This window comes from Vigna unguiculata, chromosome 7 (genome assembly GCF_004118075.2).
Source record: "Vigna unguiculata cultivar IT97K-499-35 chromosome 7, ASM411807v1, whole genome shotgun sequence".
NCBI lineage: Eukaryota > Viridiplantae > Streptophyta > Magnoliopsida > Fabales > Fabaceae > Vigna > Vigna unguiculata.
This window is the reverse complement of record NC_040285.1, coordinates 34,687,008-34,701,517: the sequence shown is the minus strand read 5'-3', so window position 1 is coordinate 34,701,517 and position 14,510 is coordinate 34,687,008. Positions and strand designations below refer to the sequence as shown.

At 27.8% G+C, this 14,510-nt stretch overlaps 1 protein-coding gene across 1 annotated transcript; it reads right to left on the bottom strand.

Annotated features, from left to right (window-relative positions):
• Window positions 1-833: 833 nt before the first annotated feature.
• Window positions 834-12,833, bottom strand: LOC114190356 (pectin acetylesterase 9). The gene is made up of 13 exons (XM_028079205.1): window positions 12,219-12,833; window positions 12,033-12,115; window positions 7,811-7,940; window positions 4,008-4,087; window positions 3,432-3,518; window positions 3,181-3,305; window positions 3,029-3,089; window positions 2,309-2,365; window positions 2,144-2,221; window positions 1,946-2,051; window positions 1,615-1,763; window positions 1,207-1,317; window positions 834-1,114 (listed from the first exon to the last, which is right to left on the bottom strand). Exons 1-12 carry the CDS (start codon window positions 12,343-12,345, stop codon window positions 1,213-1,215), a joined length of 1,188 nt encoding a protein of 395 aa, XP_027935006.1. The 5' UTR covers window positions 12,346-12,833; the 3' UTR covers window positions 834-1,114; window positions 1,207-1,212.
• Between the last annotated feature and the right edge of the window lie 1,677 nt (window positions 12,834-14,510).

Sequence of the window (14,510 nt, the reverse complement as noted above, 5' to 3'; positions counted from 1 at the left end):
GAATTTATCATTAGATATCTTTCTATAGTTATTTCTTGGTTGATATATTTTTTTTTAGGATGTCACTCTATTGTCAATAATTTATAAGATTTACTATAATTAAATTCACCTCATAATAGTTCTAAGATAAATCTTAATTTTTTGACAACTCTAAAGAAACTTGTTTTGTGAAAAGAAAATTATCTTTTGACAAATTCTTTTAACAAACTTTTGACAAAGTTTCTATAAATAGAATTAAATAGATTAATTTTTTATTTTTTAATCAAAATAAAGTAATAATTGTAATACTTTTTTACTTAAAAAGATAATTTGTCAAAAGTTTGTCAAATTTTTTTGTTAAACTATCATCTTTCTTTGTGAAATAATTAAAATTAACTTTTAAATGAACTTATGCTTAATGAGAAGAAAGATTTTAATAAGAATCAACTCAAGTTACAAAGAGACCTAATAGGAGTAAAACGAATTTAATACTAAAGGTTTAAAGGAGGTATTTTTTAAGAATATGGGACGGTTGATTAATGATAAATCTATATTTTAGACATGAAATTCAATGGTCATAATGTTTTATGTGAAAAAAAATTCATAGAACAATGAAAAGACAGGCTTGTGGCATTCAATTTTCCTCTGTATTCACTTATGCTATCTCCCTGGAATTCTTCCTTACTAATCTGAACCTTCTTATTCTATCAGGTTGCTACTGAAGAATCATGAAGTTCCTGGTGTTATAGATAGTCGCCATTTATCTGTTTGATTCAATTACCGAGACATTATGTTCTTATAGTTACTAATTATCACCTGTTTCAAGTGCATATGATATGATGAGACATAAGAAAAAAAAAGGAAAAAGAAATTCAAATTAATTTTATTGAAGTAAAAATATTTTATAATGAATGAAAAATAACTGAAATCATTCAAACCACATTTTCTCTATTGGTTTCTTTATCACTTCCTATCAAGGAATTTTCTATCTGCCTAGGATTCACTATATGTGTATGGTTTTCTACTCTTCTACAAAAAAACTGCCTTTTAATTCTGTTTTACTGGACTATCAGGGCTTCTATGTGAGAAATTGAGAATCTTGAGGAAAAATGTTCAGTTTAATCTTCCATCTCACCTGCAACATTTGAAATCAAGTCAGACAATGGAAAATAAAAGCCACCTAGATACGCAAGAGAACAAATACATGATTTTATACAAGTCATTTACCTGAGCTTAGGGTATAATATTATGACATGTTCCATCGCATGGATATGGACAGTCTATTTCCTTGCTTATGTTTCTACTAAAATACCAATCACCAACCGCTTCTGCAATAGTCTGTAAAAGATAGTTTACCTTAACCATATTGCAGACTAAAATTCGTAGTGCCAAAAGTTCAAAGGATGAAACATCAAATAACGAAATACTACAATATTGACACTGTTCAAAGATCTTATACTGTTAATCTTTTATTTTGCAAACTGCTTCTCCATATACGTTAGATATAATTGATGATTAAAAGTCAATTAATTTATTTTCATGCAATATAATTTTTCTCCAGACAAACTTAAAAATTCCACATACTATAAACAGGTTTATTATCATCATATCTCTGTCAATGAGTAAGATCCGTACCTTGTTGTTTATTCTTGGAGAATCATCTCTAAACCATGTATCCTGTTGTTCACTTTGGCAATGAGCAAAACATGAATTTATGAACACCCCATCTCTTCTTGAATTCATATAGAATGGTCTCAAAACTGCAAGCATGTCGAGCCTAAAACCTGAATAGACGTGGATTAAGGAAAATTAGTTCTATTTACATCATAATGGAAGAGTTTTCAACACGTGCGAACTATGTATAATCATTCACAAAATAAAAACATTTTTAACTGTAAACACTAGAGACTTCTTAATACATTAGAATTTCATAAACTGCTGAGAAATAAAAGTTTGAAATAGGAACCTTGCAATATAGCAATTTGGTCTGCTGTACATGCAGCCGGGTTCAGCCTGCACTTGTTCCAGTGTCCGTGCAAATCAGCAGAGGGTGGCGCCAATATATGATGGAACTGTTGACATTATAAGGTGTAATCATCTCATAATTGGACAATTGTGCCATATAGGATGCTAAAAGAACAAAATATTGTGAAAAAAATATTACTTGGTATACATCATAGGCAGAATTCAAAATAAAATATGGCGTTGATATGTATTTCAACGCATATTGTGGAAAGAAGCACTGCATGTAAACATGAAAAACATCAAAATTGTATATAATAATTATAATTTGCCTGAGCTAATGATGCAAGTTCATGGGAAATCATACCAAGTCTGGAAAGTACAGTTCTTTGGTACAATTTCTATTCAGGTGCTGCTCTATCCCCTGTTGCACAAGACTTTGTCATGTTAAGACTGTTGAATACTATGCTTTCTGTTATGCAATTTCAAAATTGAATGTAGAGAATAAAAACATTCTAGCTAGCTCTTTTGTCTATTTTGTAACATATTGCTGTGATGGATTACAAGTAATGAATAAGAAATAACTTCGTCTTCTTTGGCATGTTTGAGCACTATAATTTTCTTTTCATTAAGAATTCTTTACATAACCGATTGCTCGGCTATCCTGCGTATATAAAATACGAAATATAAACAATTCCCTCTACCTAAGCTCAATTTTAATGACAAAAGTAACCAAGGCGTGTTATGACATGTGATATCTACAACGAAATTGAACCATTCAGCAATGCGTATTACAAAGAGAAATCCTAAAAGCGATTTGTTAAGTTTCAACAGCCATATAAGAAAAATGAACCGACAAATGAAGAAGGAAATGTCATCAGATGTGAGAAATTGTAAAAGTGAAGCAATATAGCAGTTGTACTGCCTAAATATCTTTCAGTTAAGAAGATGAAAATCGTATAACATATAAACCAAATGCACATACCCACAAACCATTTAGGCCTTCAATTCTCTATTGATGAACACATTATTTAAGATATTTTTAAAAGACAAGTGCCGTACATGTGTCGCATTTATTGAATGTTACCTGGAACTGAACTAGACTCTTGACGAAAAACCTCATGGTGTGGTTCATACTGATGTCTCTTCTGTAAAGGGGGAAAGTAACTTCAATACTTAGATTTTGAAGAAATACAGGCGAAGAATACGTTGGAATGGCTCAAGATAGACTAAACATACTCGTCAAGAAAAAAACCGGCATCACTCAAACATTTAACACTAGCATCCGTTGGCAAACGCTGGGCGAAGTCGTCACAATGGTGAAAGGTCGCTAAACCTCCTGCTGAGCAACCTGAAAGCAAAGCCTACACACAAGATAGTATGTATCATAAATTCCATCTATCATATAACAAAATTTGTTGACTCAAACTCATGTTCAGTTCAGAGTTGCGAGAATGAACAAAAGCAAACTCTACAGAATTGAAGTATACCTTCCGTGCCTTTCCCAAACCTTGTGGTAGAAGGTCGTCAATAATGGCTTCCCAAATCTTTTGCCCTTTGAAATGAAGTGTTGTTGTCTGATTCATCTCACAAACACCAAGAGTTACTCTATGCAACAAATTGGTTTAGACATGTTAAAAATGCTGATGAAACATTAATGCCCGTAAAGTTAATTAACCCAATATCCTCCTGATTTACTGTAACTTCCCTTGGAAACTGTTTTTTTACAACAAAACTTAAATAACTTAAAGTTAGACCTTCTGACTGTAGAAGAGTATTTTCAAGATACAAGTTTAGTGTGTAAAATAAAGAATAAATCAATGACAAAAACAATTACGTATAGTGTTAAATGTAATATCAGTTATTAGAAATTCAAAAGAAACTTTGCTCTTGTTTTCCTTTTTTATATTCGGCATTCTTTCTTATTTAGCCTGAATCGGTGTCTGATTTAGTCTGAACCGGGGAACCACCTTAATTTTGGGTTAGAGAAATGGTCTAGTCAATGTGAAAGATATTATTTATGATAGAGGAATGAATGCAAGACTGGTAAATGAGGAGTTGTTTACCTTGTTAGTGAACACAGCGTCTCCTGTGAACGACGCTCCGTCACAGTATCTCAGCTTTACACGGTTCCAGTTGTAAAAATCTGATACATTCACGGACAAACGCAATAATTTAATAATTTGGAAACACTCAAAAACACAAAGTCTAAGAGGTAAAAAAAAAGATTAAAAAAAACACTTCCTTTAGTACATAATTAGACAAAAAAGTTATTATAGTTAGTTAGACTTTACGGTCACGCCAGAGATTTCAAAACTAAATTAAACAATTATATACTGCTAAAATGCTAATATTAAATTAAATAACTTGTAAACATAAATAACGTATTTGTTTTCCTTTTCATTTTAAAGAAGGGGAAATATGTTTTTCATTTTCATGGAACATATGAAAAGAAATTAGCAGGTCGGTGTAACGGATCTAAACGCAACACATGATGCTCACACACATCATCTAAAATAATTTAGATTAGCATATAAAATCATATATGTCCACCGACAGTTCAGCTGGAGATGATGATTAGAAAATGCAGGATGAATAAAATGAAACCATAAATAAAAATGGAAAATGTATTTTTGACATGATAATTCACTTTTAAAAATATTTTGGTCACTACAAAAATCTAACTTTTGTATTTGTAAAAAAAATTAAAAGATAAAATAATATATATAAATTGTGTGTAAAAAATTGTTTGGTATAATCCAATAAAATATGTTCTCTGAGAACCCCAATTGGAGAAGGCCATACCCTACTCCTCAGAAGGCCAACTAAGTAGTCTAGTAAAATACTAAGGGAAAATCGAACTGAAACGTACAAGAAATTAATTAATTAAGTAATATAAAACGTTTGCCTTTTAGTATATAACAAAGAATACAATAAGCAGCATACTAGAAGGGACCACCAATGTCTGAGAGAAATGTAAGGTTTCTTGGCACAGGTATGGAAAGGGTCTAATATAATTGTTGGTTTTGTTATTTTAAAAGAAAATACTTGTATTATATTCAAATTAAAATTATATTGAGAATTTTCATTTATTATTATAAAATAAAAAATGAATTAGTTTTAATATTTAAAAAGCATGTATTAAAATTAAAATTTGTGTACAAAGAACTTCGTATTTATTGTTTTGTCATATGCTCTTTCCACCAATCCTATTGGACTTCTGTAATCTCCTTTGTAAACCCTAGGCATGGTCTTGGATATATTTATCTATTTAATGAATAATTTATTAAAATAATTCTTTTAAAAAATAGCAAATATATGTCATAGAAATTTCATACTAAACACTCGGAAGTAAAAAAGGAAGGTCAAACGACACGATAGGAGACAAGAGTCCGTGAGGAGGGACATGACCCAGAAGCTATATATAGTTTACAGTCTCAGTCTCCTGTATACACAACACAACTGGATTGCCTGTATGCATGACTATCGTTTTTAAGCTGAAATGACAGCTGTGTTTTAAATAGAGCTGTTGGATCAGAATCCGTCCCTCAGTTGTTCCATCAGGAGTTTAGGTTATTTTGGGCTAATTTTTTTTATAAATTCTAGTATCTGTCAATAATTAGGTCCATTCAGATTGAATTTATAATGAGTTGTATCGGTTAACTCCATCTAAATTATCACACAATTTCTTTTTATTTAGGTTGAATTAGACTATTTTTCTTTGATCAATATATTAAGTTAACTAATACAAATTTAATATTTTTTTATTTTGATTTGTATTTTGAATTAAAAAATATTTTAAATTATTTTAAATTTATTTAAATTTTAATTATAAATATAATTTATTTATTTTTAATTGTTTTAATTAAATGGATCAACAAAATAACATACATCAGGTCGAATTTGATTCATGTTTTTTTTACTGTTAATAAGTGAGTTGAATTAATTTAACTCACAAAGTAACTAATTTATGGTAAGTGAGGCCAAACCAGACCTGATGACCTATTTTTTAATGGTTCCAGAAGGACCACTCGGACACAAAAGAGTAAAGTGGAAATGACAAAAATAATATCCCCAAACTAGGATGTTACCAATTACAAAACTGGTAGTAGTCCTTACATTGTACAACACTGTATATATACTGGTATACTAAAAGAGATAATAAAATATAATAATAATAATAATAATAACTACTTTATATTAATCACCAACCATTATATTCTTATATATAATAAACCAAAATAACTAAGAGAAAAATAATGGGTCTGGAGGTAATTAAAAAGGTACATAGCATAGGAGTAAGAGTAAGAAATCATATATGATGTAATCTAATATACAAATAAAATACTTTTTTAAAGTTCAAGGTAGCATGCTATAAAGTAAATATTTACTTTAATTTTCTAAATAGAAATTTTAGACTATAAAAAACTAACATCAATGTAACAGTCACTGAAATTTAAATTGGCTCACATATATGCTCTTATCTTTAAATCAAGAGATGAAAAGGGGAGGAACACTTCTCACAAAAATATGTTGGCAAGAAAACATTTGCGAAACAACTTTCTTTAATGATGTTATAACAATTAATAGTTTATCATTATGTTGATTTCAATTTTTTAAGATGAAGTGTGTGGTACGCTTTTTTCTACAGAACAGTCATGTACTCTGTATTGTTAAATAATTGGATTAAAACAATCAAAATATACAAATGCTCATCAACAACCATATATGTTTATATATTAGATCAGAATGTATTTAATGTATTTTAAAATGACTTGCATATTATTTTTCTAGAATGATACATTATCAATTAAGCATTTTATAATCCTAAACATTTTTTTTTCTTTCTTAACACACTCTACATAAATTTATTACTCACCTTTTTCTTTTATTTTGGCTTCATAAAATATTTTTAGTATATTTTTTAAAATTATGAAATACTACAAATATTTATACAGTGCACAAAATATTTATTAATATGAAGTAAAATATAAAACAGTTAAAGTAATACGATTAATAATAAAAATCATATTACAAATATATGTTGTATTTTGAGTCTAAGGAAAATTTACACAATAAAAAATTATATTAAATAATGACTTTCTTTTGTAAGATATTAAATTGTGGCAATGATTATTTTTTTCACACTAGTTTGTAAAATATGAAATGATTAAAAATAAGATAGAATATAAATTAAAAGTCAAGTACAACAAACAATAGGAGAAAAGAATAAAATATTTAAAATATTTAAAATATTTAAAAAAAAATCAAAATTCATGATAGTGATGCTGAACGCTACCTTGAGGCACACGGCGTTCATTGTGTACTTGACCTTTCAGAATTTTGTCATAATACGTGTTTGGATATTCATTTAGAAGTCAAATTTATGTAAAAATGTGGAAAAAATTAAAATTGTGCTTCCAGCCCCAACGTGACATGTGAAAAACGCCTCCTCTATCACGTACCAAACACAGTTATATTCACCTAATATGATGTAATTGTTCTCCTTTATTTCATATAAATGCAGTAGTTACCGGCTTCTACTACATCATAGTTCCACCTCACGGAACCTGCCTTACTTGGTATGGCAGAACCCAACAAGATGTGGATCCAAAAGTTATGACCCAAGTTATTGTTATTATTTACCATCAACTCTGCTTTTCAAGGAAATATTTGTTTTCTCTTTATTTGTGTAGATGTCATCAAACACATAAATTTGGAAATTTGATAAGAACAAGTTACTCTCACAGTTTGTTTCAAGACATTATAATCAAAATAATTTGATTTGTATTGAGTATCATAAAAATATATTTAGTTAAATTTTGATATTTCTAAAGTAAAATAAAATAGAAAAAGTTGGTTTAGTTACCAGGATTAAGGGTGGCATTGTTGCTTAAAATACCAGAAAACACTTCTAATTTGGCCATATAACTTGTTGAACCCCTCCGAGTTTTGGCTCTCTCAAAGCATGATTGCAAGTCATTGCACCATCCACCTCCCTGATAGGAACCATAATTAATAAATAGGTATTGATCATCATTAATGATTTATGAAGGTAGATCCAAAGGGTTTTCCTCAACTGGAATTTAATTTAGGCTCCACCAAACTAACTGAATAGTTAGTAGCTACTGTGCTACTGTCACTTTGTCATTTCATTCAATCATTTCAGGTTTCCTTTCCATTGCTTTGCTTGGATTCAAAGTTTGAATATACGAAACTTTATTCTCGGACAATAACTCCACACTTCCGACACTGCTTATAAAAGTGTTACCAGGGAAGGGCGTACTGTCTTTTTCTTTCTATTTTTCTTTTTTCATAATGCTACTACCCAATATTTTTATATTACTGAATAAAGAACTAAAAGTAAAATAAGTTATTAAGACGGATAAAACACACTGTTATTGTAGTATACTCTTGTCTAATTTGAAACTTCCATCATCTAACCTACACACACGAATATACACACGTACATAAGTTAAAGAAAAATATTAAGTATAAAAGAATATATTATTAAGAATTTTTAATATTACAATTTGAACATAACTTAATAAAAAAAAATATTATAGATAATTTAACAAACTTTAAGAAATGTTTTAAGAGTTTATTAATATATATATATATATATATATATATATACCAAATAATATGTCACGGAAATAAAGAAAAAGTAAAATTCATCAATCAATCAAATTGATAATAGAAAAAATATAGTTTTTATTTATTTATTTTGTGATAAGATATATATTTGAACTGGAGACTGTTTATATGAATTTATTTTTAAACTCATATGTCAACGTAATTGAAAATATAAGTAGAATAAATAGAAATTTTAAATTAGAAAAATACTTTTAGAAAATATAAAAATTGAAGATTTGATATACAAAGAAATTTTAAAAATATAATTAATGTTGAGATTTGAACTCAACAGTTAAAATATAAAAGAAAATTTTAATATAAATAAAATTAAAATGATTTAAGCATTTATTAAAACCCAGATAAATACTAGATAATGATCAAATCATATATACAAATAAAAAATATATATTACAGTACATCTTTATGTATAAATGATAACGGGCAAAGTTCAACCGGATTTCATTTTATCTTTAAAGTCAAAATTTATATTTATTTTCGTCCCAGTATAAATTTTTGTCAAATTCTAATCTATTTAAATAATGATATATCCCTACCTACTCGTGTCTATATCTATTTTATTTATTATTATAATATTAAATAATTAATGTCAAATAATTTAACTAATTATTATAATGATATATCTATTTTGTTTATTATTATAATATTAAATGTCAAATAATTTTAAAATTTGATTTTATAAATTTTAAACCAAAATACAAAGTAAGAATTAGAAAAAATAAATAAAAATTATCAATTTAAAAAATAAATAATAAATAATAATACTAAAAGTAGTAGAAATAGATAAATAAGTTAAACAATTAGAAGATAATAGAAAAGAGTACGAAAGAAAAAAAAAGTGTGACGAAAATAAGTAATAAAAATAATATATATATATATATATAATATTATTTAATAATTTATGAGTATTTGAGTTTAAATGGAGATGGATAAAAATAATGGATATTGAGACAGGTATAAGAACAAATAATAACAAATGTTACTAAATATTTTATTACAAAATATATAGTTTAATTAAACAAATATGTTATGCTTTTTGTTATGACTTCATTTAATATTTCAAATAAAAGTAGGACTAAATGTAAGTATAAAATTGGATTTAAATCTTGTGAACGAGACAAAAATCTGAGAAAGAGATCATGTTGAATGAATGGTTAGTAAAGGATTTTATACGAATTAATAAAAATTGTTAAGAAACATAAATTATTATTCTCCGTCATTAAATGAGTGTCACGTTTAAAAATAAATTCCCTTTTTTATTGATCATCATCGGATTTCAAAATAATTACGATTTTCTTCTAATTATATCCTTTGTTTCCTAAAATTTTGTCATGTATAAAAAATATGTGAATTTGAGTTGTTGCAATATGTGTTTGCATAAAATAGAGCACTTAAATTTCATTGACAAAATTAATTAAGATTTTTATTTTGTGAAACTTAAATCATAATTTGAAACGAAATACTAGTAATTCAAAGTAATAGTAATTAAGGAGATACCATTCTACATAATAAGAAAATTTTAAATGTGATAGAAAACATTCATGACAAATAATTATGAAACTTCATTGCAAACAAATCAATGAAAAAGAGTAAAAAAAATAAAAAAAAAATATATTTAATTTTTTTAATCAAATAAATTTAATAAATTTAACAAAATATATTAAATGAATAAATCCACATATTTTAATTAAATTAAACTACAATTTTAATAAAAAATTAATTATAATTTTCACTGAAATTTAAATAACTTAAAATATATTTAACCTTTATTTTAATGTATACGAATTTATTTGAAATTTTGAATAAATAAAATGTTCTAATTTTATAAACTTTTTACCATCTCCTTAATTTATTTTGCTTATCACATTACGCTAAAGATCAATGAATCTGAAAGTTTATTGAATACTAACCTGTTGGCACATAAATTTTACAATATCAAGGTAAGGCGAAAAAGAAAAATTACCTCTAGATTAAATAGTCATCATTTTAATCAATTAATTTAATATTACTTAAATGAAAAAAAAATCTTTTAAAAAATTTATAAAAAATATAATTAATTATTTCTATTAAAGAGTTCAAATTAAGAATCATAAATATAATTTGCAAGATAAATTATTTTACAAAAATATTAACTATAGTAAATTTAAATTGATAACAAAATTTATACTTTTGTATTATATTAATATAAATAAAATCAATACATTTATTTCAATGAATCTATTAATAAATATAAATAAAAACAATAATACTAAATTTATAAAATAAAAATTAGTAAAATAGTCAACAATTTATTTCAATGAATAACAATTAAATTATTCATTTATTATTTATAATCTAAAATTAATAGTAAATCCTCAATGTTAGTCATATAAGTTGTTAAATTAAAATTTAATATTAATGTATACATTTACTAATTTGTGTAACGTCATTTGAATTAACTTTTAAAGTTTATTTAAGCTGATAAAAATAATTTAATGTTAAATTAAATACAGGTTTTTAAATAATATAAATTAATCTACGTTAGTAATTTATATTTATATTTTTCAAAAATATTTTAATATTTCAAAAAAAAAAGTTTGAAGAAAATTAAAGAAAAGTTAGTTTTTAACCAAGTTTTGTCAAGAAACTTTCGAGAGAATAATACCTCAATAAATAAATAAATAATGTTTAATATAACGTTAAAAAAATGATGTATTACGAAAAATAAATTCCAATTTTTTTAAAAAAAAAAAATTGTCAAAAAGAGTCTAAAAAAAAGAAAAAAAAACAGGTCAGAATTTGCTGTTATCAGAGCCGAATTTTGACTCTTCTTGACTAGCCACCATCTATCTCAGTCACCATGAATCAGTCAAAATTTGGCTGAGTTGCTGTATTGAATTCCTAATGTAAAGGAAAAAATTTGTTGACAAATTCTTTTTTAACAAAGTTTTAACAATGTCTACATATGATCACTTAATTGGATCAATAGTTTTTTTAGAGAAGAGAAAAATTTTGTAAAGACTTTTTCAAAATTTGTTACCAAAAACTTTTTCAATGTATCAAAAAATCCGCGATGTAAATACCCGCCGAGGGGATGGTTTCAATAATTTTTTTCTTGGATAGGCTTATTTTGGAATCAGCTTTGGGAGGTAAAACAGTGGATTCCAGTTCCCTAAAGCTGCGCGCGCAAAACTCTAGGTGCACGACAAAAAAGCCACTGTCATGTGGCATTTTGAAACAAACCAATGACTCACGCAATCATCACCCTCTTCACCTCCCCAAAACAACAAAGACACCATCGCCACTTTTTCAAACCACAAAAACAACATACTCATCCCATTTTTCAAGACAATAGTAACACTCGCGAGATTCAAAAACATAGCAGTATATATCACTACATCTTTACCACACAAGTGCGCATGTCTTAAATAATTTAGAGAAAGTTGAGTGCACAGTACCTCAAATTGAAGAAGCCAGTTGTTTTCACCGGCGCCGAATCCTCTGTCCAAGTGATACGCCGGTAAACTTCCGTCCAAACACACTGAAAACGTTTTTTTCCCTCCAAATTTCAATGAATAACAACAATAATAATGCAAAATTAATTAACACTGAATCAAGGAAAATGAAAATTAAAACGAACTTACGAGCGCCGCTAGCTTTAGCCTGGTGAACGAGCGTCATGTTCACGAGATGCCTCTGTTGTTGCGAGCGAACGCGCCATGGCGCCAGCGCTGCCAGACACAAGAATGCGAGCGCCACGAGGATATTCATCTAGAAAGAGTAGAAAGGAATGGCGTTCTTTACCTGGATTCGGATTCGCTTGGGGAAACGATAGCTGAGACAGCAGGATCTAGAAAACAGTGCGTGCTTTTGCTCTTTGTCTGGAATTAAAGGAGTATTAATAATAATCAACATTCGTTGAGATTAATTGAGTTTCCACAATGCAGTGTGAGGAACGAAGCGGGATTGGAAATCCACGTAAGTGAAATCGACGCCTCATTAATTGCTTAAACGAAACGGATATAGATTAAACCTCGCGTCGCCATCGAAGCGTTACAATAATAATAATAATAACATGGCGCATGCGAGCAGAAAAGATTAGAAGGTGGAGAATGTGTGTCTGTGGAGTTAGGAGTTGCGGTTTTTAGACGCTTTGCGAAACGGCGTCGTTCTGGTGAGTGTAGTTGTTGAGTGGTGGAAACAGAGAAAGGGAGAAGGTGGAGACGAAGGGAATTGATATTGGAAAATGGATGAGAAAGAAGGGAATGGACGAAAGGTTTGAGGTTGAAATTGTGCGCAATGGACCCCACCAACAACAGAAATGAACCGATATGGCAACCAAACTATGTTTGTTGCTGCCGTGGGGTTTAGTTTTTGGTGTAATTGAGTGTTCAAGCCATAGTTCACTTTTTGTTGTTTTCCTTTCCCCACTCATCTTTTTCTACACCACACACAACTTCATTCCAATTCTTTAAGACTATCTCCATTTGTTCATGTAGTTGTTAAATGTTCTTTTAAAAAAAAAAAACATAAAGCAAAATACTTAATTTTTCTATTTTTAATATACTTTTAAATTAAGTTGTACAAGTTGGGAGAGTTTATTTTATCAATTGCCACAAAATAAGTGTTTTATATTTTAATTTTAATTATGTTGAATTAACAATACTTTTAGATAAACCTATCACATGATCAGTGTAGATAATCAATCTCTTGAACCGGTTATTATCACATGATCACATGACATGTGTAGTTTTGAAACGTGTCATGAATTTTGGACATATATGAATGTTGATTTGGGGTTAGTAGAAGTTTGTTTTAAGAGTAGAGTTGTACAGCTAGGTTGTGATTGATGGAAAAAGAAAGAAGGAACTAATAGAGTTGTGTAGTGTGCGAAGTAAACGTGGTAGGTCCATTTTGTTCGCCAACTTGTGCTATAACTCACTTGGGTTCAGACTAAGAGCACACATTATAATGTTTCTAGTTTATGATTTTTTTTTTCTTTTTTATTAGTTATTTAAATTTGGTTCTCGATGCTTATAGTCATGTAATTCTATCAATATATATATATATATATATATACACATTAATAATAATAATAATAATAATAATAATAATAATAATAATATAATCTGCATCTTATTCGTTTATGCTGATCCTGCTATTTAAAGTTCTTAAGACACATGCATAACCCAATCCACCAACTTCGTCTATTTAAAAAGTTGTCACAAACATGAATGCGTTAAGGAGCACATGCCTTATCAACATTATGTATATGAAAAATATTATTTTTATCCTCTATCCATAGAAAAAATATTGTTTATCCTTTTATCTTCTAAATTTGTCAGCAACAAGTGCATAAAAATTATTTAATCTTAACTATTAATCAAATTAGTTTTCTCAATGCCTTTTTGACAATTATCTGAGATTGTAAAAGAGCATCTTTCTGTGAGATCCAGTTTTTGTTTGCATTTTTGGGCATGTAACTCTTTGTTGTCTTGTCTGAAGTCTTCTGAACCGGGTTCTTCAAGTAAAGAATAAGGAACAAACTACTATAAAGTAAAAACCTTAAAAGAGAAAAGTCAGAACATTCAACGAATCATGTGGTTTAAGAAAGAAAAAAAATGTCCGGATCAACGTTTGATTTATGTATGTTTAAGGTATTGCTGAATTTCGATTTAGTATTATATAAAAAAATTCAAATTGATCATTGTATTATAACTTGATAACAAAATCAATCTTCGAAATATATTTTAATATCAAAATAATCATACAAAACTTAACGTAATTAAAAATCTATTTAAACATTCAAGAATTGAAATAATTAGTTCATCATTTTACAGAATAAGCTAACATTGCATCATCATTTAAAAAATAACATAATCATTTATCCTTGAGAATTTACTAACTTTCCCATTTTGTTTTTACAAATTGGACGT

Coding starts and splice junctions, on each gene's coding strand:
- LOC114190356 (XM_028079205.1), bottom strand. CDS start 12,345: ATGAATATCCTCGTGGCGCTCGCATTCTTGTGTCTGGCAGCGCTGGCG. Junction 4,088..7,810: donor CAATGCCACCCTTAATCCTG/GTAACTAAACCA, acceptor TGAATGTATCAG/ATTTTTACAACTGGAACCGT. Junction 3,306..3,431: donor GTTTGGGAAAGGCACGGAAG/GTATACTTCAAT, acceptor TCTTGTGTGTAG/GCTTTGCTTTCAGGTTGCTC.